The 20,823-nt window shown below is 51.0% G+C and overlaps 1 protein-coding gene across 7 annotated transcripts in view; it reads left to right on the top strand.

Moving 5' to 3' along the window:
• Positions 1-20,823, top strand: part of PTPRN2 (protein tyrosine phosphatase receptor type N2) — a 1,123,220-nt gene that overhangs the window by 339,589 nt on the left and 762,808 nt on the right. For 2 of the 7 annotated variants that reach the window (XM_054655428.2, XM_024358151.3), the window contains one exon: positions 11,012-11,060. The exons of the other annotated variants lie outside the window; for them this stretch is intronic. In XM_054655428.2, coding sequence (XP_054511403.2) covers positions 11,012-11,060 — 49 coding nt within the window. The remainder of the gene's footprint in view (positions 1-11,011; positions 11,061-20,823) is intronic. 7 annotated transcript variants of the gene reach the window in all.

Below are 20,823 nucleotides of genomic sequence, written 5' to 3'. Positions count from 1 at the left end.
TTGGGAAGGCAGCCTAGGGCGGCGTCCTGGCCTGAGAGTCCTCAGCATTGCTAATTGGCTTTGCTTTGTCGTGTTTTAGGCAGTCTGGTGACTGTACTGATGTGCTTCTCCAAACCCCACAGAGAGACAGCAGGCATCTTGTCTGCTAGGCATGCAGGCGTTCTGGTTCTCATGTGCAGAATACGCACACAGACGTGCACGCACATACACACAAATATGTGCATGCGCACACATGTACACACAAACACACGCACATACATGTACACCAGGGACACATGGACACACAAACGCATTCACATATGTGTACACAAAGGGACACATGGACAAATACATACATGTATACCAGAGACACATGGACACAGAAACACATGCACATATGTGTACTCATGGACACATGGACACACAAACACACATACCTGTACACCCGGGACACATGGACACACAAACACATGCGTATACATGTACACACAGGGACACATGGACACAGCCATGCTGCTCCCTGGTGAGGAGTGGGAGCAGGTGGGATCCCCGGGAAGAGTGAGTCCCACTCTTGGGCTCTTGTTATAAATCCACCTTCGGCAGACACGCCCTCCTCTAACTTCCCAAGGAACATGCCAGCCGTTGGTGCCGACGGTCTTTGGTGGAGCCTCCAGAGCCTCCTTTAGGCTTTTCCCAGGGGCTCTGAGGGGTGTCTGTGATGTCACTCTTCCCTGCAGCACAGCAGCAGCTGCAGATTGTGATGTGGGATGAGAGGCCGCTTGCCCTGCCCGGAAGGGTGGCTCTGTGCCCTGCATGGGCCACCTGCTTCCCTGGCTCTTCTCCGTGTCCTGCGTGGCCTGCCTGCTCCCATGGCCCTTCTCTGTGGCCTGTGCCTGTGGCCCTTTAGCATTGTGTTGGTTATCAAGCTGCCATTTGTCATTTATTTGTGCATCTGCCTTGAGCAACCTTCCACTTCCGGTGTCTAGAAGTTCTGCTCCTTGTCACTCCATTTGGAAACTGAGCTCTCACTCAAGAGACGTTTGCAGCATCAGGCAGCAGAGGCATCAGGGGTCCTCACGGGGACATGCACGAGGGGTTTCACAGGCGTTGCTGGTGCTGCTGCCTCAACCCGTCCTGCTCCTGCTTCCTGCCTCCCTGTACCGACGCTGCACCTCCCTCACCCCACTCTGGATCCTTTAGTTGAAATCAACTCTTCCACATTCGTCTCCTAGCCGGTGTGTCTACCCAGCACGACCACGCAGTGCAGGCCTCGTGGACAGACCTCGCGTGGCTGCAGGAGACTTCTGGCTTCCTGGGACCTTGTGAAACCAGATCCCCAAATGTTCCTCCCTAAAGCTTAACAATATGAACAACACATAGGCCAAAACAAACAGATACAGAAGCAACAAGGAAAACCCTGGATGCCATTCCAGCAGAGCCAACGGCTGGTGGTTGCTGAAAAAGCAAGAGAATCCACCTTCCAGGAAAGGCTTCAGGGAAGGCCCTGAAATCTCTGAAATCTCCCCCAAAGCTGTGACTGGGGGGCAGGGGAGGAGACACAGACCCTTCCATAGAGGTGGTATCTGATGTGGTCGCCCCCATCCTACCAGAGGCTGGATGCAGAGGATCAGCAGGGCGGCCACCCGGGCAGCTCCCTCCGTGGAGAAGCACATGCACATGGAGTGCGTACTCACAGGGTTGTCTCGCGGCGATTCATAGAAATTTAAATTAAATGCAGACAACAGAAAAGACAAGAACTTAAGAACTGGAGCAGGAAGGAGGCTGATGACAGCAGTGTGAGATGCACCAGAGCCCTTTCCACGCCAGTCACGCAGGGCAGGGGCTGCACATGGAGATGCCGGGGGAGGCGTCAGCGGCTGATTCAGGACGGCCTGTGTCCACCCTGGAGCAGGCTCTGCAGCAGACGGAGCAGAGGAAATGTGGTGTGTGGACGTCGGGAAAGCTCCAGGAGAAATCCCAGGTGAGAAGGAGCTGGGGCAGCCATGCTGTGAGCTGTTCTTATGTGCCTGCTTGGAGATTAGTTCTATTTGGGTCTCTTAAACGGTCAGGCTCCCGCCCAGTTATCTTACCTGAAGCAGAGTAGGATTCAGGCTGCAAAGTGAAAACTGCCTCTCAAGAAACCCTTAGGTAAAAAAGAATGGATAGAAGGTAGCCATGACGAGACCCACCCACTCTCAGCTCATGGGATGAGCTGAGGCAGCGCTCAGAGGAAGAGCTGCTGTCACCGCGAAGCCGGGGTACTGTCAGCTGACAGCGAGGAGCCCAGCAGGGGAGGGCGTGGGCTGTGGCCCTCACCAGCTCCTCTGCAGGCGGGTTCACCCCTGGCACGCACGCCATCCCTGTGATTCTCATCATCAGGGCAGTTCCAGGTCAGTGCCGTGGGGCTGGGCGGGGGCAGTCACCGCCGCAGGTCTTGGTCAGTCCTCCAGGAGCAGAGCTGCAGGGTTGGATCCTTTGTACAGTGGGTGAGACCCAGGCTGAGCAAAGTGGGCTTGAGGCCTGGGGGCTCAGACCCTTCTCGCTGCTGCACGCTTGCTCACCCAACTGGGGGCTCGGGGCGTCCAGCACCACAGTCCTCTCATCCTATGATTCCCAGAGCTTGAGGGCCCCCCAGAAGGAAGAGCAGAGTTCCAGATTGAATACAGGATGCCTGACTGGATTCGAATGTCAGAGTAACAAGAAAAAGACGTTCAGCGCACGTACAGCAGGTCCTCAAATCACGCCATCTCATTGTAACGCTGAGGAGAAAAGAATCAGCCAAATCTGGGACATAGACTCTCTGAACATTTGGTTCCTGTGTAAGTTTTTATTTAAAGGAAGGATCCTACCCCGGAAACACGCCACAGGTTTCTGTGATCAAACCTGAGGGGTCTGGTTCCGCATCTGACTGCGTCCTGAGCAGCCGTGTGCCCGGGTCTCGCCACACGCTGGTCCAGGGCAAACCCCGCCTGCTGACCTGGGTGGTAGACAGAGGATACTCGAAACCTCTGTGAGCACGATTCTGGTTGTCCGGGTCCCTCATTCAACTCCATTTCAACCCAGATCCCAGGAAAAGCAGGGATCTGACTGGGCGCTCAGTCTGCCTTAGCAGGTTGCCTCATGCCTGTTCCAGGGAACTGGGGGTCCAGAATTTACAGGGGATCTTCTGAAACCCAAGCTCCCAGACAGCAAAAAGCTGGTAGCTTGAAGGACCTTATTCCTTGTTTTGGCAGAATAAACTCACATCCATGTTTCTTTTTGCGTAAGTTTAGGTTATAGATAGATTTGATTATTCCACAATTTCTTAGAGACTATATTTTTTGGGAAAAATACTCTTTTCTACTCCAAGAAAGATAAATTTTATTACAGATGTTGAATCATTCCATAAACTTCCTATTAGGGCTGAGTTTAATTTTAAACTCGGGCAAATTCTATTGCTCTCAAGCCACCAGGGTAGTGCACGGTTGTCCAACATGGAGCTTCTGCTGGGCGCCCAGCTGCTCGAGTCCTGCCCTCTTCTCTGCCGTCATCACTTGTCCTCACGGGAGCTGCCTAGGTTCCCCTCCCTGCCAGCTTCTCTCTCCTCCACCACCTTTCCTCAGGTACCTGAACCAATAGGTAGGTCTTCCGGGGCCTTAGTGTATTTCTAAAACTGCCAATGGTCCACCATCTAAAACTTTTTAAAATTCCACATGGCGCGGACCAGAATAATGGCCCTGCACTTGTGACTGGCTGGTGACCTTGCTCCAAGGGTGCACGTGACAACTCTCAGAGTGAGGAGAAGCCTCGGTGCCCTCTTGTCCCCCTCAGCAGAGGCAGCCGCGGGGTCCCTGCCACGTCCACTTTCCTCGGCCAGTTGGCATCAGACTCTGAGTCCCAAGAGGTCAGTCCTTTGTGTAGGGGACAGAGCTTGGTCCAAAGCTGTGCCTACGGGAGACGACAGAAGAGGACCATCAAAGCATCGTCGTCAACACTCCCTGCCCACATCACCTTTGCACAGAGATTCTGCAGGCAGGCCGCCCCCGAAGGTCCTGCAGTGGACACGGGACATCCCTGGATGAGACAGAACACCATCAGCACCTGCAGGCTTCTGATCACGGCATCCAAAATCAAACCCGCTGAGAACCTGGAGTCAGCACTGGCTCTCCCAGCAAGGCGTTTCCCGTGGTATCTAAATCTGAGGACAGAGATAGTTCTGAGGCTGGGTAGTTGCGAGCATCGCCTGGTTTATCTAAATCTGAGGACAGAGGTAGTTCTGAGGCTGGGTAGTTCCGAGCATCGTCTGGTTTATCTAAATCTGAGGACAGAGGTAGTTCTGAGGCTGGGTAGTTCCGAGCATCGTCTGGTTTATCTAAATCTGAGGACAGAGGTAGTTCTGAGGCTGGGTAGTTCCGAGCATCGTCTGGTTTATCTAAATCTGAGGACAGAGATAGTTCTGAGGCTGGGTAGTTCTGAGCATCGTCTGGTTTAGAAGGTTTTGCTCAGTGGGTCCAGCTGGAACAGGCAGAGAAAGGTAGTCAGGCAGTGAGGACGGGTGCCCTGAGGCTTAGTGCCAAGCCCCAGGGACAGGAGGGCCCATTGGCCTCATCAGCTGGCGAGACCAGGGCAGCCAGAAAAGAGTGGCCAGGAGCTTGGTGCATGGGGTGGGAGGGTGGGTCAGGGCCCAGTGCAAGGGTGCGGCGGACAGCACAGCAGCCCCAGCGGGAATGGAGTCCTCACAACTGTGAGACTCATAGTTTGGTAAAAACATTTCCAAAGCATCCTGAATGGACAGAGGGCTCAACACCCCTCACTCCATAAAAAGCTACATGATTGTGTAATTCTCTGTACACACATACTGTCCTCTGCAGTTCCCCAAATCCGTGAACCACTTTTAATCCTGAAGCTGTCGTGCTGAGGCAAGTTCAGGTTAAATTTCAGCAAGGTGGTTTGGCCGCGGATCTTTGGTGGTAGAGTGGCCGATGCTCTTGTTCCCCACAGGAAGGCAGCATTCCCTGTTCCCTGTGGCCCTGGACTCCTGCCCTGGGCCTACTTTCTTCCAGAGCCCGGCCCCTGGAGGCTGAGCCAGGCCTTTTGGTTTCCTCTGTGGTGTGATTTGAGAGATGCTTGTAGAAACGGTCAGATAAGCCCCAAACATCTTCCTCAGCTGTGCTCGCGTGAAGTCTTGCCCTTGGTGATCTTGTTGGGTAGATCATTGCCTTGTCTGGGTCTTTAGCCAAAGCACCTCCCTGGCTCACACGTCGTGAAGCCTGCAGGGGCTTCTGCGAGGGAGCTTTTGGGTTGCTCTGTGTCACTCAACACCAGAAGACAGGAACCTCTATACAAAGAACAGGTCCTGGACGTGGGTGAGCAGAGAAGGGATGTCCTAGGAAAGACAGCAGGGGAGGGTCATGAATTTCTCCTTTTCTGCAGCTTCTTCCTGGGCCTGGGCCATGCCTCGGGATTTTCCCTGTAACACCATGCTTTGCATTTATTATTCGTGTCCAGATCTATTTTGCTATAGAAAGTAGACATGTCTAGGAAGTAAACTGCAGGATGAGAAAGTTTAAATAATTTGTTTCTTCAGGTGCAAAGATGACTGTCGTAGTTTCCTGTCCTGTAGGGAGGTGAAACTCATGCCCTCTGCTCCTAAACGCAGAGAGGGAGGGCTGTACATTTTTACTGCTGTGTGCAGCGGTGGCTCTGTGCCACTGTCCAGTTACAGGGATGCTCCTGAATGTGGAGATGGATGGTGGGTCGTGCTGTGGGCGGCAGTGGCTCTGTGCCACTGTCCAGTTACAGGGATGCTTCCTCTGCTCGATAAATATGGATGCCAGCGGCTCGAGAATCTGTTGCCCAGCTCGACTTCTGCGAGCCTGCTCTTAAAAAGAGTTATTCCACTCTTCTAATGAATCATTTTCTCAATTTCCTTCCTCACCATTAGAGTATTTTTAAAGCACTGGACACCTTGTTATTCAAGGAAGTCCCCAGTGTTGCCTCGCCTGTGTGCTGTGTTCTGCAGATTCTCATGGAAGACTCAAGGCCGACCCGACCACTGCCGAGGGGAGGGGACAGATTCCTGTGGGGCGCGGTTCTGGCCTGGGTCTTGGGAGTCTGGGGTGTGCTCTGGAGACCCGGGGCTGCCCCTGCCCTAGATGGTTTTGCAGTGGGTTCCTTGTGGAAGCAACAGGCGCGGCAATCACCCGGTGACTGGAAATGGAAGGTTCTGTTGAGCGCTTCCTCCTTTCTACGAAACGCAGCATAAAACACTTCTGTGAAAGGAGCACGTTGTTAAAAGAAACACGCGAAAGTGTATTTAGTGGGCAGAGCCCCCGCCCGCTGTGCTGGCCCCGGTCAGTCCTCCAGTCCTCAGGCCCCCGCCCGCTGTGCTGGCCCCGGTCAGTCCTCGAGTGCTCAGGCAGCTTCAGTTATGCACATCCAGGCTCAGTCGCCTGGAAAATGAGACTGGCCCAGGTAGATCTGGTGGATCTGCCAGTTTATTGGAAGAAAAGGCTCATGTATTTATTTAAGTCCTCCCAGCATTAGTGCTTGACACATATTTAAAGCACTTGGCTAAAAAACAGATTGGAACTGTGGTTGGGTTTGGTCTGGACAACGAGGTCTGGTCCGGGGAAACCACACCCTCCGCATGCCAGCCTCAGTTCTGAGTGCCGTGGGCAGGACAGGAGGAACCTCGGGCCACATGGACTCTCACTCCGCCAGCCCAAGGGTGAGGGAAGAATAAGAAGGTCTCCTTCGAGAAACCAGGCTCCGCTTTGTGATGCGGGGTCGTTTTCCGGCATGTTAATCTCCCCATTAATCGGGGGTGGTGGGGGTGGCTCATGTTGGGGAGGATTGGATTTGGGGAGTGAGAGGTTCGTTCTCTGGCTTTGCATGTGATGCGGCTGATTGTCGGGATGTGCTGTGTGATTTTGCTGCTTGGACTCGATCTAACTGGGCTGTCAGCCTCCTCCTTGGGCTTCAGCACTGGGGTGCCTGTCACGCGTCTGTGCAGCTGGCGTGGTGGCTTCCCTGAAAGCCAGGTGCCTGGAGATGGGGTGGTGGGGCCTTCCTACCCTGTCCTGTCCTGCCATCCTTTGGAGAAACCTGTCTCTTGTTTGTCTTTGGTAACTGGTGCAGGGCTGGGGCTGGGGGGTAGTGAGGGATAGGGCTCCGGGCTATCAGGTCTGCCTGGAGTGCTCACCAACCCACACACTAATTCAGGAGCAGTATGCTTGGGTCTGCCTGCCTAGAAAGGCTCCATTTCCGCTGCCCAGTCGGCTGCCTTCATCTGAGCCATCCGAACGGTGACACCACTCACCACCCTGGGCACGGGGATGATTCCATTTTTCCTCCAAGTAATTGGCACTGAGAGGCTTACGGGAGTGGTGTGGCAGGAGCTTCTGCGACTGCTCTGATTCTCGCCGCAGAGGTGATGGGGACGAGGCAGAGTTGTCAGGCCACTGGTGCTCAAGTGCTCTCGTGTTCCCACCCACTCCAAGCAGCTGAGGCTTGGGGCTGTGCGGCAACCGGAGCAGAGTTGCCATGGCAACTGGAGAGGCAGGCTGCTTAGGCGAAGGATGGATGGAGGGACCAACTTTGTGTTTCTGGTAAAATGGGCCTGTCCCACAGACGATGAGGAGGCCAGAGCCAAGAAGGGGCTTTGCTGGGACCTGCCCTGAGCCTGGGGCAGGTATGTGGTGGCTCTCGTTTCCCTGACCTCCCCTTAGGGAGCCCTGCTTGTGTGTCCCCAACAATGGAATGGAGGCTTCAAGTCACAGGTCCAGTTTTACAGCGTTTCAGGATTTGCACACTTACTGTGCTGAGCGTACTCTGGGCTTTATTAGGGTGTGTGTCTGTGCTCTATACGCATGTGAGGTAATGAGGGGGACACACACATGCACACGTGCACCATATACATCCATTGCACACCTGTGCACACCACACGTGCACCATAGACATCCATTGCACACCTGCACACGCCCCACATGCACCATAGACATCCATTGCACACCCCCCACATGCACCATATACATCCATTGCACACCTGCGCACACCACACGTGCACCATAGACATCCATTGCACACCTGCACACACCACACGTGCACCATAGACATCCATTGCACACCTGTGCACACCACATGTGCACCATAGACCTCCATTGCACACCTGCACACACCCCACAGGCACCATAGACATCCATTGCACACCCCCCACATGCACCATATACATCCATTGCACACCTGCACACACCACACGTGCACCATATACATCCATTGCACACCTGCACACACCCCACATGCACCATATACATCCATTGCACACCTGCACACACCCCACATGCACCATATACATCCATTGCACACCTGCACACACCCCACATGCACCGTATACACCCATTGCACACCTGCACACGCCCCACATGCACACATACCGCATGCACATGTATCATATCCGTGCAGTAAGGAGGACATCTGATCTCTGCTGGGAGCAAGGCGAGGCTCTCCTTGGCTCAGCAATGAGGGTTCCAAAGCACCCCAGGGACCTCAGCAGGCAGGACGGGAGCCCAGTTCTTTGACCCTGAGCACTTGTTCCCATTCTCCTGAAGATGAGCGCATTATTACCATCATGCTGTGTGGTTCTTGAGAGCCCGCTAAGTAACAGCACACTTTGTGCATGTCCCATTACCCTTTCTATGCATTAGGATTTCATGCCAGCCTAGATAGGGAATTGTCTCCTAGAGTCTACTTTATGTGATTTCCACCGAGATTTCCAGGGGGCTTTAACTTCCGTACTTGTTATAATCAAGTAAAAATGTGCTCATCTCACTGTGCGTAATTTCACCTTTTTTCTTTTGGAAAATTTCCCCACAAACACTTTAAGAATAAGTGAATTGTTAATTTTTTCTCTACCAGATAGCAAAGCATCTGGAATTGTCTTTTGTGGCAACATAGTTAGGAGGACACATTTATGACTGGTTGAAAATGATATGAAATAGTGCTATACAGTGCTGCTAAGAGTCAGCTGATGTTGATTTGAAGGAATCAGGACTACGGCGCAACATTCAAACATGTTTTGCATCACGTCAAAAAACAGACGAGAGAGAAACCACAACAATTCGGGGGTTTGAGATTTTGCAAAGAAAATATACCTCTCTTATAAAAATCGTTGTTTTCTATCACTTCTGTTTCTGTGTGGATGTGGGAGGGATGTGTGTGTACGTGTGTGTGTGCATATGTATGGAATGTGTGTGTACATGGGTGTGTACATGTATGCAGAAAAGCAAAACCTGAGTCTGGGTTAAGAGCAGATGGAGAGGGGATGAGGATGGGGAGGCCGGTTCCCTTTTGCTGTTCTGTGCAATTTCTGCCTTGTTTTGGTACCATTTCAATTTTCTTAAATAGGCATGCATTATGCTATAAATGTATAACAATAAATAACCTATATGCGTTAGAAAGAATCTGAAAATTATACAACAGTAGGAATGAGAGAATATCCACATTCATACATCCTAAAAATGAGGGCTTAAGTGTTCTACTTTATCTGAGCTCAGGTTAGAGGCAGGGACCACCCCATAGATCCGATTGTGGGTCCTGTTGTTCGGCTTTCCTTGATAGTATAAGTATTTTCTTTATTATAATATTTCCATAAATATGTGAAGCATTTAGAGCTGATGTACCATACTTCAACAATTCATCTGTTGCTTTTTACTTTGGTAAGAGTAGACCATAAATGCATCTGAGTGTCAAGTGTAGGAAACTCGTGTGTGTGTCGTGCATCCACTGAGTGTCCAGTGTGGGAAACTCGTGTGTGTGTCGTGCATCCACTGAGTGTCCAGTGTGGGAAACTCTCGTGTGTGTCGTGCATCCACTGAGTGTCCAGTGTGGGAAACTCGTCTGTGTGTCCTGCATCCACTGAGTGTCCAGTGTGGGAAACTCGTGTGTGTGTCGTGCATCCACTGAGTGTCCAGTGTGGGAAACTCGTGTGTGTGTCATGCATCCACTGAGTGTCCAGTGTGGGAAACTCGTGTGTGTGTCGTGCATCCACTGAGTGTCCAGTGTGGGAAACTCGTGTGTGTGTTGGCATCCACTGAGTGTCCAGTGTAGGAAACTCGTCTGTGTGTCCTGCATCCACTGAGTGTCCAGTGTGGGAAACTCGTGTGTGTGTCGTGCATCCACTGAGTGTCCAGTGTGGGAAACTCGTGTGTGTGTCGTGCATCCACTGAGTGTCCAGTGTGGGAAACTCGCGTGTGTGTCGTGCATCCACTGAGTGTCCAGTGTGGGAAACTCGTGTGTGTGTCGTGCATCCACTGAGTGTCCAGTGTGGGAAACTCGCGTGTGTGTCGTGCATCCACTGAGTGTCCAGTGTGGGAAACTCGTCTGTGTGTCCTGCATCCACTGAGTGTCCCGTGTGGGAAACTCGTGTGTGTGTCCTGCATCCACTGAGTGTCCAGTGTGGGAAACTCGTGTGTGTGTCGTGCATCCACTGAGTGTCCAGTGTGGGAAACTCGTGTGTGTGTCGTGCATCCACTGAGTGTCCAGTGTGGGAAACTCGTGTGTGTGTTGTGCATCCACTGAGTGTCCAGTGTGGGAAACTCATCTGTGTGTCCTGCATCCACTGAGTGTCCAGTGTGGGAGACTCGTGTGTGTGTCGTGCATCCACTGAGTGTCCAGTGTGGGAAACTCGCGTGTGTGTCGTGTATCCACTGAGTGTCCAGTGTGGGAAACTGGTGTGTGTGTCGTGCATCCAACACGTGTTCTCTCACTTGCATTACACTCAGATGCATTTATGACACAATGACACTGCACGGGTCGTTGTGCACACACACTGGGGGAGGGACGTGGCGTCTTGCTGGAGCACAGGAGAAGCAGTTTAAATGGGAATGCATTCAGTGCATGTCTGTCAAAGGTATGAGTGAATGATGCTTGGCAGTGATGTCACAGAGGGCATCTGACCGCTGAGACAAAGCCCTCTGCAGTCCCCAGGGGATGGGGCTTTTCTGGTCCTAAAGCCTCACTGACCATAGGAAACCCCTCTTCCACATTTTATTAGCTGCATAGACGTCACAACTGGGAGACTCATCAGCCAATCCAACTCACAGGTATGGTGCATGTGTGTGATGCATGTGCATGCAGGGTGTGTGTGTGCAGGTGTGGTAGATATGTGTATGTATGCATGTATGTATGGTGTGCATGTGTGTGATGCGTGCGCATGCAGGGTGTGTGTGTGCAGGTGTGGTAGATATGTGTATGTATGCATGTATGTATGGTGTGCATGTGTGTGATGCGTGTGCATGCAGGGTGTGTGTGTGCAGGTGTGGTAGATATGTGTATGTATGCATGTATGTATGGTGTGCATGTGTGTGATGTGTGTGCATGCAGGGTGTGTGCATGCAGGTGTGGTAGATATGCATATGTATGCATGTGTGTATGGTGTGCATGTGTGTGATGCGTGTGCATGCAGGGTGTGTGGTAGATACGTGTATGTATGCATTTATGTATGGTGTGCATGGGTGTGATGTGTGTTTGTGTGTTTGTGTGTGTGCTGTGTGCACGTGTGTGGTGATATGAATATGTGATTCACGTGTGGTGTGTATGGCATGTTCATGTGTGTGTGATGCATGCATATGTGTGGTGTGTGTGGTGTATGTATGTGTGTGATGTGGGTGCATGTGTGTGGCATGTGTGCACGTGTGTTTATATATGCACATATGTGCTGCATGTGTGATGTGTGCATATGTGTGGTGTGTGTGCGTGTGTATGTGCATGTATGTGATGTGGGTGCATGTGTGTGGCATGTGTGCACTGTGTCATCTATATGCACATATGTGATGTGTGCGATGTGCACATATGTGTGGTGTGTGTGCGTGTGTAGGGGCATGCATGTGATGTGGGTGCATGTGTGTGGCGTGTGTGCACGTGTGTGGTATATATGCACATATGTGCTGTGTGGGTGTGATGTGTGCATATGTGTGGTGTGTGTGCGTGTGTATGTGCATGTATGTGATGTGGGTCCGTGTGTGGCATGTGTGCACTGTGTGGTGTATATATGCACATATGTGATATGTGTGCATGGGGTGTGTGTGGGAGTGTTTTGTTTTGTTCAGTCCTACACAGTATTTTGAAAATTTTGAATTTATTGCAAACATTTTAAGATTTGAATTCAAGTAAATGAGAAACAAGCTTCCTGGCCTCAGTTCCTTCAGGGAAACACTGGCTGCCCCTTGGGAGGGCTGTGTCCCCATGTGGTCAGGGTACCCCACTCCTTCCTGGCTGCATCTTGGGGTACGCAGGTGCTTGCTGCATAGCTGGCAGCTCAGCGGCTTCTTACAGGAGAGCTGGGAGAAAAGCAAAGGCTTTTCTCCTCTGACATTTGCCTCCAGCCCAATGGCTTGAGTGTCAAGACGGAAGGGGTGGGGCCGCTCCTGGAGGGACAGCATGACCCGCCTGGCCTTAGTGGGCTCTGAGCAAAGCCCCAGCTTTAGGATTTCATCTTAGAAGCTTGTTAAAGCATCACTCATCCTCTCCCATTTTCAAGGAGTCTCTAATTCTTTATCCTCAGAAACGATGTGCTATGATTTTATGAGACAAGCCTTTGGGATCTCCCTAATAACGGGGTGATAAAGGCCTCCCCCTCCCGCTCCTCTCTCCAGGCTGGGGTCTTGTGTGAGGTATGGTTAAGAACACAGATGGTGGCCGGGCGCGGTGGCTCACGCCTGTCATCCCAGCACTTTGGGAGGCCGAGGTGGGTGGATCACCTGAGGTCAGGAGTTCGAGACCAGCCTGGCCAACATGGGGAAAACCCATCTCTACTAAAATTACAAAGTTACCCAGGCATGGTGGTGCATGCCTGTAATCCCACCTACTCAGGAGGCTGAGGCAGGAGAATCGCTTGAACCCGGGAGGCGGAGATTGCAGTGAGCCAAGATTGCACCATAGCACTCCAGCCTGGGCCACAAGAATGAAACTCCATCTTAAAAACAAACAAAAAACCGCAGACACCCAAGTCCCCTTTGCTGTGTTTGCTGTGTGGCTGCAGAGGGAGCAAGTTACCTGTGTGGAGTGTTTAGGACGGTGTCTGAGTGGCCCAGTGCCCAGCTGCCCATGAGCCGTGGACATGGGCATGGTGGGGAAGCAGGGGCGCCGTGAAGAAGAGCACACCTGGGACGGGCACCCCTGGCCACTCCTTCCCTTTGCGCCCCTGTATCCTTTGCTTAGACACGCGGACACGGTCAAGAGCGCCCTCCTCCCCACTTCCCCACCTCCTGTCACGGCCTTCTCCTGTGAGACCCCATGTGGGTTGGAAATCTCCTTCCAGATCCTGGCGCCTGCCCCCTTCCTCCACCCCTCTTGGCCAGGGGGCGTCTCAGAGCCCAGCGTGCGCCTCGGTGCTCCTGGCCATGCTGGGGGGTGCCACCCACGGGCCACGCTCTGTGTAGTGAGATGCAGGGGCTATGTGCAGATATGGGGATGGGCAGCCGGGAAGCCCGCACCTCCTCGTTCCTTGAGGCAACCCGTGCCAGGGATGGTTTCTCAGGCTGCCTAACCCCCTCGTGCGTCCTCACACGTGTCTCCCAGCCCAGGCCTGGCATGGCTGCACGCTTGCTCTGGGAAGCGTTTCTGGAAGCACACGCCTGGGGGACGTCACCCCTGGATTCACTGTCGTCGTTGCTGTCATCAGAGCCCTCCCACACATTGGTCGGCCTTGCCTGTCAGCTCTGTAAGGTTGAATTAGCAATAAAACCATATGCTTTTGGTTGCAGTCACTTTCTGCATAAGTCTTTAAAAAGGTCAAAAAGGAAGAAAACGCAACTACTTTAGAATACAGGTTGTCCTACTTTGAAAAATCCCATGGACAAGGACAATGACCACCCACGGTGACTTGTGAAACGCTCACATTTTCTTATCATCGTCAGCAGCCCCAGCGTCCTCCTTCTCCCATGCGGGACTTCCTGTCCTGTGGACCACACGGAGTTAGAGCTGGGGGCAGTGAGAGCCGTCTTCCTCCTTCATGGTAGAGAGACGCGTCTCGACTCCAGATCTTTAAGCCTCTGTTTCTCTCTCCATCTCTCACCTCCCAGGATGTCTTTGGTCACCAGGAGACCCACCCATTACGCTGCCATTTCCATAACATGGATTTTTCCCCCTCTTCCTTCAAGTGATGACTTTTTTCAAGTGATAATTTTATTCATGTGGGGTATTTACATTTTGCCGTATGTGCCGAGAAGCTTACGAGAAAGGTGTATTTTAAATAAATCAAATAATCAATCAATCAATTAGTGAATGCAGCCTGGCCCAGAATATTCATTTTTAATGAATTTTGGTTTCACACAATCCTGGGTCATCCCTGGAGGGTAACATCATGCGGTGTTTATTGTCGCAGGTGGGGAGGGCACCCTGATGGTCTCACTGCCGCCAACCAGGCCCTGATTTGTGTCTCAGTGACTGAAAGTTAGTAGGGTAAGAGCAGCTTTCCAGTGTGCCTGCAAGCCAGACTGATGTCCAGCTCCATGCCTGTGAGTCAGCAGCTCCATGCCTGTGAGTCAGCATAGGGATAACCATGGCACTGGGGATGGCGGATAGCATGGTGGCTGCGCACAAGCGACCTACTGTGTGCCGGCCCTGAGCCGGCTGCTTCCACATCCACACTCACCTGTTCACACAGCCACATCACGAGACGCTGTGCCTGACTCCTGGGGAAACTGCCAGAGGGGCCTAGAAGGCAGCTCCCATCCACGTGAATTTGGATGTGCAGAGTTGCCTTCGTATCAACCCAAACAAACCCAGTCTGGAAAACTCCCTCCACCTAGTAATGGATCAGGGTGCAGGTCCCACTCTCAGCAAGGAGACCTGACTCTACGTCAAGAGGTCGGCTCGGATGAAAGGCCCCTGGTTTGACTCAGGCCAGGGCGGCCCATGCGCTCTATGAGACGTGCGTGGAGATGGCTTCTGATGGCCTCATCACTGAAACTCAACAGGCCGCGCATTCCTGGTGCAGCCCCTCTCAGTCCCGTTTGACCAGCTCCGAAGCTGTCTTGTGACTTTTCCCATCGTGGGTCACATGCACCATCAGTGGATTCCGGCATGACCACGGATTCCGGCATGGCCATGGGTTCCGGCATGACCGTGGATTCCGGCATGACCACGGATTCCGGCATGGCCACGGATTCCGGCATGGCCAGGGATTCCGGCATGACCACGGATTCCGGCATGACCACGGGTTCCGGCATGACCACGGGTTCCGGCATGACCACGGGTTCCGGCATGGCCACGGGTTCCGGCATGGCCACGGGTTCCGGCATGACCACGGGTTCCGGCATGACCACGGGTTCCGGCATGACCACGGATTCCGGCATGGCCACGGATTCCGCCATGGGCACGGATTCTGGCATGACCACGGATTCCGGCATGGCCACGGATTCCGGCATGGCCACAGATTCTGGCATGATCATGGATTCCAGCATGACCATGGATGTCAGCCTCTGTGCTGACCACGCTGCAGATGCAGGGCTGGACGCCTCATCTCATTTCATGCCCACTGCCGCCTCACGAGGCCGTCCTCAAGACGACGTCACTTGTCCACATGACACAGCCAGGGAGCAGGGGCTTCGAACTGCTGGCCTCGCTCAGGCCTGTCGCTTCTCCCACGGCCCCCACCCTGGGGCACCGGGGCTCTGTCACACTGGGAGACACTGAGCTCAGAGAAAAAGTTTAATATTTTATATAACACACGCCCCCCCATACACTCACACACACGTGCACAACACACACTCGTACACACTCTCACACACACAACTCACACTCACACAACTCACACACACCCACACATACTCTGACACTAACCACACAACTCACACACATACACACTTTCACTCTAACACAGCTCACACCCACACACACTCACACAAACACACACACAGCTTACAGAACTCACACAACTGACACACAAAATCACAAGTCAGCTCACACACACAAAACACATACATAGCTTGTACACACAACTCAGACAAAACTCACGCTCACACACTCATTTTCACACAAAACACACACACACAAAACACATGCTCATTCACACACACCCTCACACACAGCTCACACACAAAAACTCATAAACACTCATAGCTTATGCACAGCTCACACACAAAACACGCTCATTCACACTCACACAAAACACACAGCTCACTGTCTACAGACACTCTGTGTATCTGTCCCTTTTTCATGAATACCTGAAAGGTGTGTTTTTGGGGCTTGTTCAACCTTTTTCTTCAGGACACTGCCTTGACCTTTCACCTTTTAATTTGCGTTTCCAACTTCTGTGCTACTACCCCCTCTGAAGCATTAATGGGAAGGTCAGTTTCCTTTTCCTGCACTTCTGAGTGAAGAAGCAGGAGCTAGCTGGAAGGACTTCAGAGCCTGGCCTTTCCCTTCTGACTGAGCAGGAACCACCATGGAAGTCCTGGGGGAAGGAGGCAGCTTGTTCTCTTCCCAGGGACTGGGTGCTGCATTGGTGGTCAGTGGGGAAAATGGGCCACATTGTGAGGAAGGAGGGAGGACAGGAAGTGATGTCAGTGACTCGGGGTGGGAGGGATCAGCACTAAGTAGAGACTGTTGCTTAGGAGGTATTAGATACGAAGTAGGGACTGTGACTTAGGAAGTACTTAGTATTTAGCAGTACTTAGAACTAAGCAAAGACTGCTACTTAGGAGGTAGTTTGTAATTATCATTAATAGTACTTTGTACTAAACAGACTGCTATTTAGGAGGTACTTAGTGCTTAGCAGTACTTAGTACTAAGTAGACACTGATACTTAGGAGATATATAGTAGTGACTAGTGCTTAGTACTTAGCAGAGACTGTGACTCAGGAGGTACTTAGTACTAAGCAGAGACTACAACTTAGGAGGTACTTAGTACTTAGCACTAAGTAGAGACTACTGCCAAGGAGCAGAGCCTGCTCTCTGTGTGGATGGATCTGGTTTGTAGGATGTTGCTTCTTCCAAATCAATCTTTGTGGGCTTCCTGCAGCTCCTGGCCAACTCTGAAGGTGGTATCTGTGGTGGAGTTTGGCTGGGACAGCGTTCTGGGGTCCACAGAACCATCTGGAAAACACGAGTAACCATCTCTCCACTGAGCATTTCTTCTCATGAAACCAGACAGATCTTTTTTTCCTCTCGCTACAGTGACCAGACTTTTAAACCACAATGTCCAGGCTGTCGTGCTCACATGGGAATCATTTTTACTAGGGTTGGGCAAGAGAAACAAGGTGAGAAGTGCCAGTGTGAAGCAGTGAAATGGTCTGCTCCTCTTGCATTGATTAATTTTGGGAGAGAAGACTTTCTTTGCCTCTTTTCAGCTCTGAGTCTGGTATATGGAAATGAAAGCTTTCCTGCTTTCCTGCTGTGTCTGCTCTGATCACAGGTTGAGGCTGAAGTGAAGGCGTCTGTGCTTTGTAGCTGGAATCTTCTCCCTCCAGCTTCCTGGGTTAGCTTATTTTGTTTTCTAATCAACCTAACATTACACCCCAAGGCACTAGGAAATGAAGAACAAACTAAGCCCAAAGTTAGTGGAAGGAAGGAAATAACAATGATTAGAGAAGAAACAAGTCAAATAGCCTAGAAAAACAGTAGGAAAGATGATCAAAATTGGGAGTTGTTTTGTTGAAAAGACACAAAATGGACAGATCTTCAGCTAGACTGAGAAATGAGAGAAGACTCAAATAAATAGAATCAGAAATGAAAGAAGAGGTGTTACAATGGATACCACAGAAACACCAAGGGTCATGAGACCACTGTGGACATTTATATGCCAAGACATTGGACAATCTGGAAGAAATGGAGCCCTTCCTAGACACATACAACCTACCAAGACTGAATCATGAAGAAACAGAAAAACAGACTGTAACCAGTAAGGAGATTGAATCAGTAATAAAATGTCTCAGCCAAAATAATGCCCAAGAACGGATGTTTTCATTGCTGAATCCTACCAGACACTTCCAGAAGAACTAATACCTATCTTCTCAAACTCTTCCAAAACACTGAAGAGGAGGAAACACTTCCAAACAGATTTTACAAGGCCATCATTACCCTGATGCCAAAGCCAGACAAACACTCCAGGGAAAGAAGACTACAAGCCAGTATTCCCGACGAACACAGATGTTTTCTGAAAGGAGTTGAACTTTGTGAATTCCCTCCCTCACTCTTGGCCACTGATTGCAATCTTTAGAGGAGATTCTCATCTTTTGAATCTCTCCACTTTGCAGACATGCTTTTGATTTAGAATTCTCTCTAATTGAAAAGAAGCGGAACTAAGAGGTTGGAGAAGTCCATGCCTAGGCAGGTGGAAAGTGGAGCTTGAGATAGAAGACTGGAGATGGAAATGAAAATAAAGGATGGGAGAGGAAGGTGCAGAGGACGGGGCGGGGAGGAGGTTGTACTGGAAACTTTAGGTTCAGCTCCTTTCCCTCCAGGGATGAATGGTTACAGGCTGGGTTCTTGGGCTGCTAGGAGCCACTAGCATGGCTCTACCAGGTGGGTGAACCTGCCTTATAGGCCAAGTCAGAGTCAGTTAAGATTTGGACAATAACAGAAGCAAGCAAACAAGGCTCCACAGCAAAAGCAAAGCTAGTTTAGTGAAGATAAGGACCCCGCGGTTTGCGACTGTGCTGTCTAGAAATATGGGCCTGAGGGGGTTTCAGATGGCAGCTTTGGTAGAGCTGTGGTCTCCCTTCTCCAGGACTGTATGCACTTTGTGGGAACATTCGAGCCATCTGTATCATTTCCTTGACTTAAAAAAGGTCCCAAGATGTTTTCTTACTCAGTGATCATTTGGGGAGGACCTCAGAGCTGTGATTAGGAGAACGGGGAGCTGTAGAATGTGAGTTGTAACCTCAATCACAAGATTCAGGTAGGATATGAGAAAACAGAACAGAACACTGCCTCCTTTCCTGGTATGCCCAAAACAGGGCGTGAACACTTCAGAAAACAATGTCTTCAGAGCTGAATTTGGGTGTGATGATTTGTACTTTAAAGTCTGTGTCAGGGGAAGTGAAGGATTTTTTTAAATTTAAATTTAAATTTTATTTATTTATTAATTCTTTTTTTGAGACAGAGTCTTACTCTGTCACCCAGGCTGGAATGCAGTGGTGTGATCTTGGCTCACTGCAACCTTTGCCTCCTGGGTTCAAGCCATTCTCCTGCCTCAACCTCCTGGGTAGCTGGGATTACAGGCACCTGCCATCATGCCCGGCTAATTTTGTATTTTTTGTAGAGATAGGGTTTTGCCATGTTGGCCAGGCTGGTCTTGAACTCCTAACTGCAGGTGATCCACCCCCTTGGCCTCCCAAAATGCTAGGATTACAGGTGTAAGCCACCACGCCCGGCCGAAAGTGAAGGATTCTAATTAAAGTCCGTAAGCAAATATGTTATGAAAGGAAACTGTAGCCGAACTGGAGAAAGGGAAGAGTCACCTGGTAACTGAAGGAATTTCTAAAATGGGTTAACCAAGAACACTTCGATGCTTCCACCATGAAGCTGGAACTGGATGCTGGCTGGCCAAAGACCATAACCCACGTTCACAGGGGGCCCTGGGCCTGAGGGCACCTGCCCACGGGGCTGCCTTGGGGCATCTTTATTCAGAAGTGGGCTCCTGACATGGTTCCTGGGCACCACAGCAGAGGCCTCTGCCTGGAAAGCCAGGCTCAGCCTCTGCTTCCACTTCCTGTCCACAAACAGTTTGATGGCCTTAGACTGAGAATTGTATCTCAATTATTCAATGATGTTTTTCTTCCTTGCTGTTAGCAAAATATACTTCCCCATTGAATCAATATTAAGATCTAGCAAGGGTAAAGTTTGAAGGAAGCCTTTTGCCATTAGAAAGACCAAACACCTGCCCAGGCACAGTGGCCACACCTGTAATCCCAGCACTTTGGGAGTCCCAGGCAGGTGAATCACCTGAGGTCAGGAGTTCAAGACCAACCTGGCCAACATGGTGAAACCGTGTCTCTACTAAAAATACAAAAATTAGCCAGGTGTGGTGGCACACACCTATAATCCCAGCTACTTGGGAGGCCGAGGCAGGAGAATCACTTGACCCCAGGAGGCAGTGGTTGCACTGAGCTGAGATCACGCTACTCAGCACTCCAGCCTGGGCGACAGAGTGAGAGTCCATCTCGAAAGAAAACAAAAACAAAACAAAAGCCCACACACCTGGTCTTTCTGCTGTGGCAGGCTGTCCTGGTCATATTCGAGGTCTGGACTAATATTGGGTAGTATTCTTTTCCTTCCCTATCTTCCTCTGCATTTTTATTTAAAAGACTAATGTGCTAGTTTTATGTTCTTTTGGCTTTCTCTCTCTCTCTTTTTTTGTATATTCCCCATTGTTTTACTGCGACCTGTTAATAGGAGAGAGAAATTAAATTATACTAAGCCAACTTCCTCCACACTTATCAAAAAGATAAAAATGGCCGTCCTAAGAAACAAAGACACTGCTTGTTCCATCAAATAATGCACATGAGCCCCAAGTGCCCGTCTGACCTGCCTGAAGGTTCCAGTGGTATTTTTCTCCCTCTCTCTCCTTTAACTAGTAGGAGAGGCGCTGGGGGCCACCTCCCCTCCTTTCCTTTATGCTTGGGATTACAGCTCACTTCGCCAGTTCCCACTCTTAGTCTGTGTGTTGCCTGCACCACACCCTCAATGTGTCATCTACGTTCCCTTCATCCACCTGCTCAGATCCGTGATTGTTTATAGCATCCTCCAGTGCCCCGGCCAGGATTAGCAAGGGTTTCGTGACCCAATGGCCGTGGAGGAAGCGTGGCTTTCTTTCATTTCACCAGGAAATGACTGACATCTTGTCTTGGCCTGCATCCAGAT

This window comes from Pan troglodytes, chromosome 6 (assembly GCF_028858775.2).
Source record: "Pan troglodytes isolate AG18354 chromosome 6, NHGRI_mPanTro3-v2.0_pri, whole genome shotgun sequence".
NCBI lineage: Eukaryota > Metazoa > Chordata > Mammalia > Primates > Hominidae > Pan > Pan troglodytes.
This window is presented reverse-complemented; position numbering and strand designations above follow the sequence as displayed.